General features: G+C 37.7%; 2 protein-coding genes across 3 annotated transcripts; one reads left to right on the top strand and one right to left on the bottom strand.

Moving 5' to 3' along the window:
- Positions 1 to 843: 843 nt before the first annotated feature.
- LOC103723863 (pentatricopeptide repeat-containing protein At1g11290, chloroplastic) lies at positions 844 to 4,742 on the top strand. Of its 2 annotated transcripts, XM_026800265.2 has the most exons (2): positions 844 to 2,461; positions 2,546 to 4,742. In XM_026800265.2, the coding sequence occupies exons 1-2, from the start codon at positions 877 to 879 to the stop codon at positions 3,331 to 3,333; spliced, it is 2,373 nt and encodes a 790-aa protein (XP_026656066.1). In that variant the 5' UTR covers positions 844 to 876; the 3' UTR covers positions 3,334 to 4,742. The 2 variants fall into 2 exon arrangements, with proteins under 2 accessions (XP_026656066.1, XP_026656065.1); XM_026800264.2 differs by having other exon boundaries at positions 844 to 4,742.
- LOC103723855 (TOM1-like protein 1) lies at positions 4,559 to 10,142 on the bottom strand. Its single transcript, XM_008814927.3, has 4 exons — positions 10,030 to 10,142; positions 8,308 to 8,859; positions 7,017 to 7,262; positions 4,559 to 5,158 (listed from the first exon to the last, which is right to left on the bottom strand). Exons 2-4 carry the CDS (start codon positions 8,824 to 8,826, stop codon positions 4,751 to 4,753), a joined length of 1,173 nt encoding a protein of 390 aa, XP_008813149.1. The 5' UTR covers positions 8,827 to 8,859; positions 10,030 to 10,142; the 3' UTR covers positions 4,559 to 4,750.
- Between the last annotated feature and the right edge of the window lie 2,348 nt (positions 10,143 to 12,490).

Genomic DNA, 12,490 nt, shown 5'->3' with positions numbered 1-12,490 from the left:
TATAACTAGGATTCAAGATTTAATTGAGCTAGGTTATCATTCTTCTTTTATGTATTCTTTTAATCCTTATCTTCAGGATTCATAAACCTTACAGTTATGGATATTCATATGCCAATATTATTGTTTTATTTCCTCATCACTACTCACAATTAAGAATTAGAATTATGCTATACAAGTAATAGATCATCCTCTCTACAATGAAAATTTTCTTTTGAAGTTATGCCTTAAATTTGTTAAATATTAAGAAAACAATATAAAGGTGATGATTTGCGCGATAACCTCTAAATTTCAAGCATGAGCCAAGTTGATTAACCAAAGATCCAATCCCTAATGGTAAATTATTGGTTACCTCATCATTCAATAACCAATCAATATATAGGAAAATAATATACACTCAAATTAGCAGCTTCTAATCTAATATGTTAAGGTGGAACTAAAGCCCTCTTTAAATAATAGGCAAGGCTGAAGGAGGTTAGCAGCTGAAGGTTCTAATTTTATTTTTAAAAAAAATTTGAATACAATTTTTGGATAATGCATCTTTACAATTCTAAATCTGGCTAAATATAATTCCTCTTTGATTATTATTTTTTTTGTTTTTTCCCCGCTAAGTTTTGGGCCCAAAAACGAGCATAAACGGTATCAGAACTAAGATTCATCATCTCGGTACCAAATTTCGTATCAGTACTATATTAATATAGTATTGATATAATATGATACATAATTTTTTTTACGTACTAAATATTGGTATACCATCCATACTATTACCAATACTGCACTAATATAATACTGCACTAATAAACCCCCCCCCCCCCCTCCCCCCCCCCCCCCCCCCCCCCCAACTCTTTTCAGATTGACATCCTCAGGAAAAAAAGGCAAATGCTTTCCACCCTGAATCCTTTCGCTCCTCCTCCTTCCCCCTCTTCTTCCTCCTCTACAAGACCACCGCCTCCGTCCAATCCCTCTCTCCCCCTTCGCCCATCCCCAACTCCCCAAATCTCTTCCCACCTATTCTCCCACCCCTCTTCCCTCCTCCTCGAGCTCTGCTCCGACCCCCGAGAGCTCCGCCAATTCCTCCCCCTCGTCATCAAGCACGGCCTTTTCCACGAGCACATCTTTCAAACAAAGCTCCTTGGCCTCTTCTCCCGCTTCGGACACCTCCAGGAGGCGGCCCTTGTCTTCGACTCCATAGCCGACAAGACCGACGACCTCTATCATTCCATGCTCAAAGGCCATGCCAAGCACTCCCCTCTCGACAAAACTCTCGCCTTTTTCTGCACCATGAAGCACTCCCAGGTCTGCCCCGTGGTCTATAACTTCACTTACCTGTTGAAGAGCTGCGGCGACAATGCGGACCTCGCGAGGGGCCGCGAGATCCACTCCCAGTTGATCGCTAATGGGTTCAGTTCCAATGTCTTCACGATGACCGCCGTCGTCAATATGTATGCTAAATGCCGAAGAGTTGATGAGGCTAGGAAGATGTTCGATAGAATGCCGGAGAGGGACTCGGTGGCGTGGAATGCGATAGTTGCTGGTTATGCGCAGAATGGGTTGGCAGAGGGTGCTTTGGGGATGGTTGTTAGAATGCAGGATGACGGGGTGGCACCCGACTCGATCACCCTTGTTTCGGCTTTGCCTGCCTGCACCAATATCAGGTCTTTGCGGGCCGGGAAATCTGTTCATGGTGTTGCGATTCGAGCTGGATTTGATTCATTGGTGAACATTTCAACTGCTCTGGTGGACATGTATTCAAAGTGCGGAGCCATTGAGAAAGCAAGATTGGTTTTTGATAGGATGCGGCTAAAGAATGTTGTATCGTGGAACTCGATGATCGATGGTTATGGGCAGAGTGGGGATGCTGAGCAGGCGATTAGGCTGTTTAAGAAGATGTTGGCACAAGGCTTTGAGCCGACGGATGTCACCATAATGTGCGCTTTGCATGCATGTGGTGAATTAGGGGATCTTGAGGAGGGGAGATTTGTTCATGAGATGCTGACGAGACTTGGATTGGGGTCAGATGCTTCAGTTATGAATTCTCTGATCACCATGTATTCCAAGTGTAAGAGAGTTGATCTTGCTGCTGAGATATTTGAGTGCCTGAAGGCAAAAACTCTTGTGTCGTGGAATGCTATGATTTTGGGCTATGCACAGAATGGACGCACTGATGATGCTTTGAGACTCTTTAGCATGATGCAGTGGGAGAATGTAAAGCCAGATTCTTTCTCTCTGGTTAGTGTAATTCCTGCGCTTGCTGACCTTTCGGTCTTACGGCAGGCAAAATGGGTTCATGGATATGCTATTAGATTGTGTTTGGATGGTAATATTTTTGTGAGGACAGCTCTAATTGACTTGTATGCAAAGTGTGGGCGTGTTAACATGGCAAGAAAGCTCTTTGATACAATTCATGAGAGGCATGTGACGACATGGAATGCAATGATAGATGGCTATGGAACTCATGGGTTTGGTAAGTCCGCTATTGAGTTGTTTGAAGAGATGAAAAGGAGCCCTGTGAAACCTAATAACATTACATTCCTATGTGTTCTATCAGCTTGCAGCCATGCTGGTTTAGTTGATGAGGGGCAGAAGTACTTTGCAAGCATGAAGAAAGACTATGGGTTTGAGCCAGGAATGGACCTCTATGGGTCTATGGTGGACCTTTTAGGTCGTGCTGGTAAGCTTGATGAAGCTTGGGACTTCATCCAGAAGATGCCGATCAAACCTGGCATTAGTGTTTATGGTGCCATGTTGGGTGCTTGTAAGATTCACAAAAATGTACAGTTGGGAGAGGAGGCAGCTAAGAGACTGTTTGAGCTAGACCCAGAAGATGGCGGATATCATGTGTTACTGGCTAATATATATGCAGCAGCTTCTATGTGGGAGGACGTTGCCAGGGTGAGAACTATGATGGAGAAGAACGGCTTGCAGAAGACTCCTGGTTGCAGTTCTATCGATTTGAAAAATGAAGTTCATACCTTCTATTCTGGGAGTACAAATCACCTGCAGGCAGAGAGGATATATGCAAGACTGGATAGATTGATAGATGAAATTAAGGCTGTGGGCTACATGCCTGATACCGAGTCCATACATGATGTGGAAGAGGATGTCAAAGAACAGCTGCTCAATACCCACAGCGAGAAGCTGGCCATTGCGTTTGGGCTCATAAACACCAGCCCAGGCACCCCAATTCAGATACGAAAGAATCTTCGCATCTGCACTGACTGCCATAATGCAACAAAATTCATATCTCAGGTGACTGAGCGGGAAATTATTGTGAGGGACATTCAGCGGTTCCATCATTTTAAGAATGGTCGCTGTTCATGTGGAGATTATTGGTAGCAGGGCTTGTAGCCGTCTAAATTCTAAGAGCTGCATAATTTCATAGGTGCGCTATTGTATAGGCTCGAGATAACTTCCGGTAATTAAGCTCGTTGAGCAGTCAGACAACATTCAAACAGTTGGACAAGTCTGATTTTGCCAGAGAAGTCATCAAGACAGAGTGGATCTACATTTTAATTCCAAGAACCCCTCCAAGCTAGAGGACAAAAGGCAAGAACTCTACAAGTTTATTGGGGCTGATGCTCCCTGATAAATCAACTGAGTGAATGTGCTTGCTGTACACTTATATAGTCTCGCAATTATATGATTTGTCCAGGTTTCAAGATTATAATATTTTGCAAAATTCTGTTATTAGATAAAGAAGTCTGCAAAGTTTACAATTATAATTGACTCTAGACAAATGGATTTTAGGATGAAAGTGACAAAATGAATAATCACAGAAATGAAATTTCAAGGACTCTGTACCTGGGAAGACAAGGAATAAGGAATTGTTGAGGGTTTTAATGGAGAGGATGCATCTTTTAATTGGCAGGACTGGATATCTGTGTTCCAGCATCTTCAGGTGATGCTTATGCAATGAAAGCCAAGAACTGAAGCAATTCTTCCAAGTACCACAATTGTTATGTTTCAATCCATTTGTGGATGGGTAAACTAAGTTAACAAAGCTAGTTGTCACCTCATTTGTATTTGTTCTATTTTCCAAAATCTGGACATCAAAACAACTTTCAGTGACATTCAACAAGATGGACACTGTTATACATGCTGCTGGAGACTAAGGAATAGCTAATGGGCAAAATGACTACTGAGGAAATTTTCTCAGTGGCAAAGGTGATGAATGTCTATATTGCTTGACAGCGTGGAGGATGTCAGATTATTTTAGAATCCTTCTTTGAAAAGTATATAGAATGGCTATAAGTTGGAAGTAAATGTTATCCTCATTGGTTATTTCCTTCTTTAGTTGCTTTGGTAACTTCAGTAGCATCTGGGAGAAGTGATGTGTGGTGTGGATGTTCTTCCCCATGGCTTCTTTGTGATATTGATTCTCATGGAGCCTACAGAGGTTGCCCAAGGTTTCCTTGCTAGTACTGGCTTCAATAAAGCAAGCTAGCTAATACCAAAAAAAAAAAGCAAACCAGCCACCACACAGACTGACACAGACCCATTACTTGGTTGCTTGGATTTGACCTTGTAAAATCTCCTAACTTATTTGCACAGAAAGAGAGCATTTCTCAAGCTGACATTTTATTGTAATATGAAAATGTTCCCTCCTAAAGCATGTATCAATCATTTATCTAACAAATCATCAAATATTCAAGTCTACAACCAGCAAGGCCAATCAACTATCCCTACAATTGGCCTCAGACCTTGAAACGAGATGATGGAAATGTGGGAGTTCAAAAAAAAAAAAAGAAGGCTTTTAGAAGGTGATAAGATCATCCCTCTGCTGCTGCTTTTTCGGATCCTGACCTTCAGATGAGTCGCCTCCTTTCTTACCAAATATCATCTCATCAAGGTCATCCATCATATTATCATCTCCACCTCGTGCTCGGGAGCCGGCCGGTCTTCTAACAAGCACCTCCTCTTTGCTGAGTCGAGGAGAGTCTTCAGGTTCTACAGCAACGGGTATCATTGCAGGCTCTGGTTCAGACTGCACAACAGGTGGCATTTTTAAATCGTCATACTTGGACAGGCCCTTCTGAAGATCATCATTCACGTTCAAGGCCTCAAAAAGTATAGACTCATTATCACCGGCTGTTTCTATGATCTTTTGGATGGTGAACTGAGATTGGCGGCACTGTCGCACAAGGGTAGTTGTCAAGTCATCCTGCAAGCAGAACAAGTGTGATCAATCTGCAAAAAGGACATAAGCAATGCACATCAAAGCACAGATGCAAAGCTCAATTGAAACAGGACTTGATAATGACATCAACGGAAAAAAAAAAATTACTGAGATAGGTTTACCAGAAACCAAAACAGTAGAGGTTAGAATTTCTGGAGACTCAGGAATAATTTGAATGCGTTAATCTTACAGAGGGGCAAATCTATCTCAACCAATTCTTTACAACTTTCACTTCAATTTATGCTACTCCACCTTAACATCTTCGTCTCCCAATTTACCTTTACTAGTTTACTACACTTCCAACTCAAAATTTCCACATCTGTCAGTCATTTTGGTTACGTGGACCTTGATTCTTGCTCAACATTTCAAAATATATCACAATGGGGGCCTGATTGTCATTTAAATTCACTGTGAAAGCATCTGTTATCAAGTTCATTCTCGAACTGATAGTTTTACAAAACAAAACATGACTTACCTATATTTTTAATCATTGGTGTAATAAAACAGTCCAACATAACGAAACCAATTGCATGTATCTTGACCACTAATTTTGAGTAGTGCCTCATTTTCATTTATAAAAACATTATATTTTGCATGCCATAGACCCTATTCTTATTCCACTACATTCTTAAGCCTTATTTTTTGTGGTTATACTTTCCTAATTCTACTTTAGATTTCCAAGTTGTCCTCTTCTCATTAATCAAATTTTGCATCTTCTTAAGTACTAACAATATTTTACCCATTTTAAAAAGATCCTAGCTTAGTGTAGACCCTTGATATAAGCTAGTGTAACTGGAATAAGTCCTGCCACGAGTATTCCTAAAGACTGTTTAGTAGTTTGTCATTTTTTTTTCCTAAAATTGTTCTAAAACAAATGACTGTAATATATAATCTCTGTAAAACGTGTTTTATGGAAAAAAGTGGGGGAATCTATTTTTCATAAAACAAATTTTTCAGGCTTTATAAGCTGCCAGTTTTGGCAAAATGAGTTTTATGGAAATCAACCAAACAACCATTTTTGTAAAAATCATTATTTAGATTTTTTACAAACTTGTTTTTGGTAAAACTTGTCAATGAAACAGCCTCCTAATGCTTGCACACCCAGTTGTCCCAATTGCACCCAAATTACCTCTCTTGACACTTCATAAAACATTTTTAAACACCATATTAAACTCCTTGTTATTCCTGTAATCGTTGCATCAATTGCCTAAGCAAGAAATAGCCTCCATGTTTGACCTTCCTAGCACAAGACCAAGTAAATATACATTGGGAAAAGATGAAAAAGCCTTCACATAAATGATAAGCAACTCCTAAGAGTCAACATCCTATCAGCAAGTCATCCTATCACTTCTCATTTTGCTTCGATATCAAAAATCACAGAAGACATATAACTGCAGAAAAGCATATTTCGTATTCAGATGTGAAATACCATAAAAGCATATTTATTGTGTTGGAGGACCCAAAACTCTGAGACTAACATATATATTGCCCCTAAAAAGATGAATGATCAAGTCAAGCTTACTCATCAAAAACATAAATAAAAAGTTTAATGATCTAATCCAGCTTACTCATCATAAACATAATGCACTTCATTAAGGTTCAGCAACTTGAATATAAAAGGGCATCACAGAATATAAAACAATTGTCAACCAACAAATGAAAGGGGCAACTTATAATTTTCCATATTAATCCTACATAGAAATATGTTAAGTATATCAATTTTTTATCATTATGTTTAATCATGCTGCAGCTATCCATTTTTACAGCACCTATTTCTGTATTGATTTTTTTGTTGGATGAAGGCCTAAAGGACTATTGCTATACAATGCAAAAAATCATTCACCTTTAAAGCATCTTGCTGTGGGGAAGATGACAAAACCGTCGAAAGAAGTTCAATGCTGTTTCGAGCCACATCAAATGCTTCCTTTATTTGTTCAGGAGAAAAGCTTTGCACAGGACCATCACTATAAACCTCCTGAGACAGATTGTCATGCAACTCCGTTTCTGGAACTGAACGTGGTGGGGTAAATATTGGAGCCAAACTCTCCTCATCACGTCCAGGAAAACGAACACCTCTTGATTTTAAACTCTACAAGAAACATGATTACTCATCAGACCACCTTTATACAAAAGCTCAATTGAGCCTACATCAGTTAGCATAGTTAACATGGCTAGGTGTTGCTGTAATAGTCTTGGTAACCTCATCATGTTGATGGGCAATGAATTGATCATCAATATCATGAGATACAATTTCCTCATTACAAAGCATATATTGACAAATTACGGAATTTTTGTTTTCCATATAAATGTAAAGGAGCATTAGCATTAAAGTAAAACAAAAGGAGTGGTACTAAGAAAATCTTTTGGCAATACAAATTTATGTTGCGACACATTGTCTTGCACCATAAAATATTTAATAAAAGTTCTGCCCAATTATGGATTTTCTCTTATCCTTTAATATGCCCTGGGAAAAGTTGGAATTATCAACCCTAACATCTGTTATATACATACATATAGTTGGGTTGGCAGCCCTGAGATCATATATTACAATGAAGCCACACTTTGAAACTTCGACACAAATACTGGCACAAATATCAGAGTTGGCATCCCTCATTCTATGCAGATATTGAGATCATAATTGCCAATCTGGATTTCCAATTGAGAAGGGAGACAACCATCCTGCCAGTTTTAAGCACCCTTTTACTTAATGGCAATGCCATGTTGATGCACAGGGATAATTCTTATTACTTAAGAATATTTAAAAATCAATAAATCACCAGAAATATTAGAACAATTCTTAATCAAAAAAAATCTTAATTGCTTCTTTTCATGCTAAACATGTTGTTCCTAAATATGCCAAGCATGGGAATTTAGAAAATGCTTTTTAAGTCATTCAGAAAAATGTTTGAATCCTTATTCAGTGGATTTCTAATCATACCCCAAAGAGTAAAAACACAATTTCCTTGAAAGTTCTTTATATAAGATGAAGAATGATATAGCCTAGCTTTGCAATTATCAATTTATTTACATATTTATTTCAATGCTAGCATTTTGGTTGTTAGGAAGCATTTTTCTAAAGAACATAGCATGTTGTCTAAGAGGATTCCAATAAAAAATGCTAACAACATATCTACCTTGTAAGTTTCCTCATACACCGGAAGGTATCGTAGTTCGTTTCCTGATTCTCCCCATGCTTCAATCAGATGCAGAGCTTTGTTGCGATTGTTCACTACAGTCTGTGGGTTGTCAATCAATTTGACCATCTCATCAAGGACCCGCTCAGAAGCAACCTCTGAGAAGGCCTTCTCACAGTTCTTGACACAGGTCTCAAGGAGAACCAACGCAAGATATTGAACTCTTGGATTCTTCAAGATGATCCGATTCTTGATAGCCCGTATCAGTTCAACACTATTGACCTTTTCACCATTGATCAAATCACAGATCTCAAGGTTGTTAGACCAATCAGGTCCCTCCAACGTCTCTGCAGTGGCCTCTTCAACAATCTTCTCTGCTTGGTTCTGACCTTGGAATAGCTCCTTCATCTTGAGGGACATAGAACTCATGCCAGTTTTCATCTTCTGTCCCACCTCAGCACCACCGATCCTCAAACGCTCACCAAAGGCGCTGACTTTATCCATCAGATTGTCCCCCATCTTCAAAATGATAGTGTAAATAGGAGAACAAACCTTCCAAAAAGACCTCAAAGAGTTAGAATTTCAGAAGCAGAATTTTTTATACAGATAAGAAAAAGATCCTGGGCTTAAGTCTAACAAATGATGTCCTACCCACATAAAAAACAAGAAATACAAAAAGAAATTTAATTTTATTACACATGCTCCTGGATTTTACATCATCTGATCAGATAATTAAAACCCTTGACTAAATAAGGCATACCAGAACGAAAGCTAACTACTTTTAGTGATAACGTACAACTTTACAGGAAACATGAAAAATGTAGCATTTATTTCTTGGATGTGCAGAAGCCCCAAAACATTATAATTTCAAAAAGTCCTTTTTCATGTAAATAATTTCAAGAAAGTCATTGACATTCAGTGACTATTCACCACGTCGCACGAAGAAACAAAACAATGCAAAACAGAACACCACTCATCAGACAACACAGATTTAAGGAAAATATATGCTTTCAGAGGTGCAGAATCCAGTTACGAAAACAGCAACACATAATCAAGCCAAATGCAGAATATGCATTCAAACTCCTTTACAAACTATATTTTAAACATACAAAAACATTCGGGTTCCATCTCTTGATTGCATCTAAGAGCAAGAGGTCTAATATTACGTGCTGACAGAACCCTTAAATCCCAATATAATTTCATATTATCTCCATAAAACGTTAAAAAATTTAATTACAAGTTCAAGAACCATATTAAACCCAAATCAGTACCAATAGTACCCAAATACGATTCTAGGGTTTTAGAAGTGCTGGCCGATTTCGCAAAACCGTAAGCCAATAAAATCTACTGTATGTAAACATCAAAACACATAAAGATATAAACTATAATATTGGATGCAGCCCCTCAATCCATATCCCAATGATTCATCCAAATAGACACCCCCCCCCCGCCCCACCAAAAAAAAAAAGCAACAGAAATCTAGCAATTCGATCATAAACCTTTAATCAAAGCCACCCCAAATCGTATTCTCACGAAAACTATCGATTCCAAGCAAAAAGATCACATCTTTACATCAAAAGACGGAATCTAACCAAGGAATAACAAGTCAGAATAAGACAAAAAAGGGTTTTTTGAGCGATAAAAGTTCTACCAACAGGAAATTTGACAACCTCATGGGCGTACAATTCGAGTAGAAAACAATTAAATCGTCGATAAATTTACCTCGAAATCGAATCCCAGAGAAGAGCAATTGGTTAGGGTTTTCTTCGCTGCTTTTTTTGCCTCGGAGTTGTTATACTTGACCTCGTCTTTCCCAATTTCTAAATTCGCATAAATATCATAGCTAAGTAAGAAAATATTAATTTAAGTACCATGTGGAGCTTGGAAGGATCTTAGCCGTCGGATTAGGCCGGCTGGTGATTGCGAGTCGTTGGATCGTTTTCGGGGTCTGACCGGTCTGCGAGTGGTTAGTTTTATGATGGTTTTTGAAGACTTACCTTGGAAGCCATGCTACAAGGGTTTCCGGCTCGGCCTATGTATCAGTATCGCACTTATCCGATACAATATGATTGATATGTCACTGATATATTGGCCCGCACAATATTATCTATATCAATCAGAATTTTTTAATTAGTCTTTTACAGTTGAGTTTTTGCATTAATATCTTTCTAAATATCGAATTTTATATAAATATCCTTCCAAAATTAAATTGATATTTGCATGTATACCCTCGTAAAACTCTGTTATTGTACAAATACCTCTAATATAACGATTGTTCTAACAGTATTAAAAAAAACATATTTATATTAATTAAAAATAAAATAAAAATTTGAAATTGCACTATTATCCTAACTTTTTTTCCTCCCCGCTTTTTTCTCCTTATATTAGAATCGCAATTGTAGGCATTTGCGATCACGAGATCGGCGTTCGCCCGCAGGCATTCGCAATCGCGAGATCACAATCGATCCTGCGGGGGGGATCGCGATCGAGCAAGATCGGCCCGAGATCGTGATATAGCTCGCGATCTCCTTCCTCCCAATTCTGTAATCCAATAGTATTTGATGATAATAAAAAAAATTCTTCTGACTTCTAAATCTGTCCTCTCCAAAGTTAGTCGTGAACTCGATCAATCTTTCAAATCTTCCTAATCTCTGCTATCTGTTGATCATAAAAAAGATATTTCAATATCATCTTGCCCTCTCTTCCCTCTCGTTGATTTATACTATTTTTCTCCTATTAATCTGAACCAAAAAAAATCATTGCAAGTGTTAGAAGAACAATAATGATTGTTGTAGCTTATTTTATTTTATTCTTATTTTTCGCTGTGAACCTATATTAAAGTTTTGTTTTTTGGTTTCTAACCGCATACCATATACTTTATTTGAGGGTAAGAAAGGCGAAGTATCACCCATTTTTTATTGTTGAAACATAGTATGGTTATATATTATTCCTTTTTTTCTTTTATTTTGTTAGGATAGTTTTGGTTGATAAGCATTCTCTCTTATAATTTATATCGTATATGTTTATTTATTCAATGTATAGGTTCTTAAATGAAGCAACAACTATTCAAATTGAAGGTGAAATTTGGAGGATATTTTAAGAATGTTAAGAATTCTACAAGACTTGAGTACTACTTTAGAAGACAAAAGAGTTGGTTAGTTGATGTTGATTGTTATTGCTGTAAGGACTTATATGATGATATAGTGCATACCTTCAATTTGAAGCTTAAAGAGACCATAAAGATTTGGTCTGTGATTAAACATTTAATGCCTAAGTCTTACATGATATTAGACACAGATCGGAAATTGATAAGTTTGTTTGAGGAGTACAAGGATTTAAAAGAGTGCTTCATATTTGTCGCAAAAGAGGCCAATATTATACAACTTTCTCAATCAACACTAGACAGCCAAGATCAAGTTGAAACATGCAGAAGCACTGCAACTGCAATAAAAGAGATTCGAGTAGATAAAGTAAGAGAAAACCAAAGGCACAACGAAAGTGAGCATCTAGCTACAATAGGCATTGATACCTTAGTTACTACTATTGAAAATATTAGACTTTGTTGGGGTAAATGGTGAAACTTTATTTCAAGAGGAGCAGAAAATAGATACTAAAATTTATGGTTCTGAGAGTAGCTATCACAGTATTTATAATAGTGATTCTAATGATGATAATGAAAATATTATAGAGTACGAAGGAGAGACATATGAGATGGACATTGAGAATCCTAACATAGTCGTAGGGGCAAAATATACAAGTCAAGAACAGTTCAAGGTGGCACATAGCCAGTATGCTATATTGAATGAATTTGTCGTAAGAGTTCTCAAAAGTGAGCCTAGTAGAATGACAATGAGTGGCAAAGATAAAGCTTGTAATTGGAGGCTTCATGCTTCACTATTATATAATAGTCATACATTTCAGGTATTATGGTTGAAATATGTTAGCTTTTAATATAATGCTTATGAAAAATATTGCATGTATTAATATATTGTTCTATTTGTATGTGCAGGTCAAAAAATTGAAGGAACCTCATACGTGCTCATCTATAAACAAATGCGGCAATAAGATAGCCACACAATTTTGGATATGTGATAGAATTATTGGTTGGCTACGAAAAGAGGGTGACATGTCGCCTATTGAGTTAAGAAAGAGATTGTTGCAATTCCATCATCTTGAGCTTCCA

Source organism: Phoenix dactylifera, unplaced genomic scaffold (assembly GCF_009389715.1).
Source record: "Phoenix dactylifera cultivar Barhee BC4 unplaced genomic scaffold, palm_55x_up_171113_PBpolish2nd_filt_p 000140F, whole genome shotgun sequence".
Taxonomy (NCBI): Eukaryota; Viridiplantae; Streptophyta; class Magnoliopsida; order Arecales; family Arecaceae; genus Phoenix; species Phoenix dactylifera.
The sequence above is the reverse complement of the archived record's forward strand: the minus strand, read 5'-3'. Positions and strand labels throughout refer to the sequence as shown.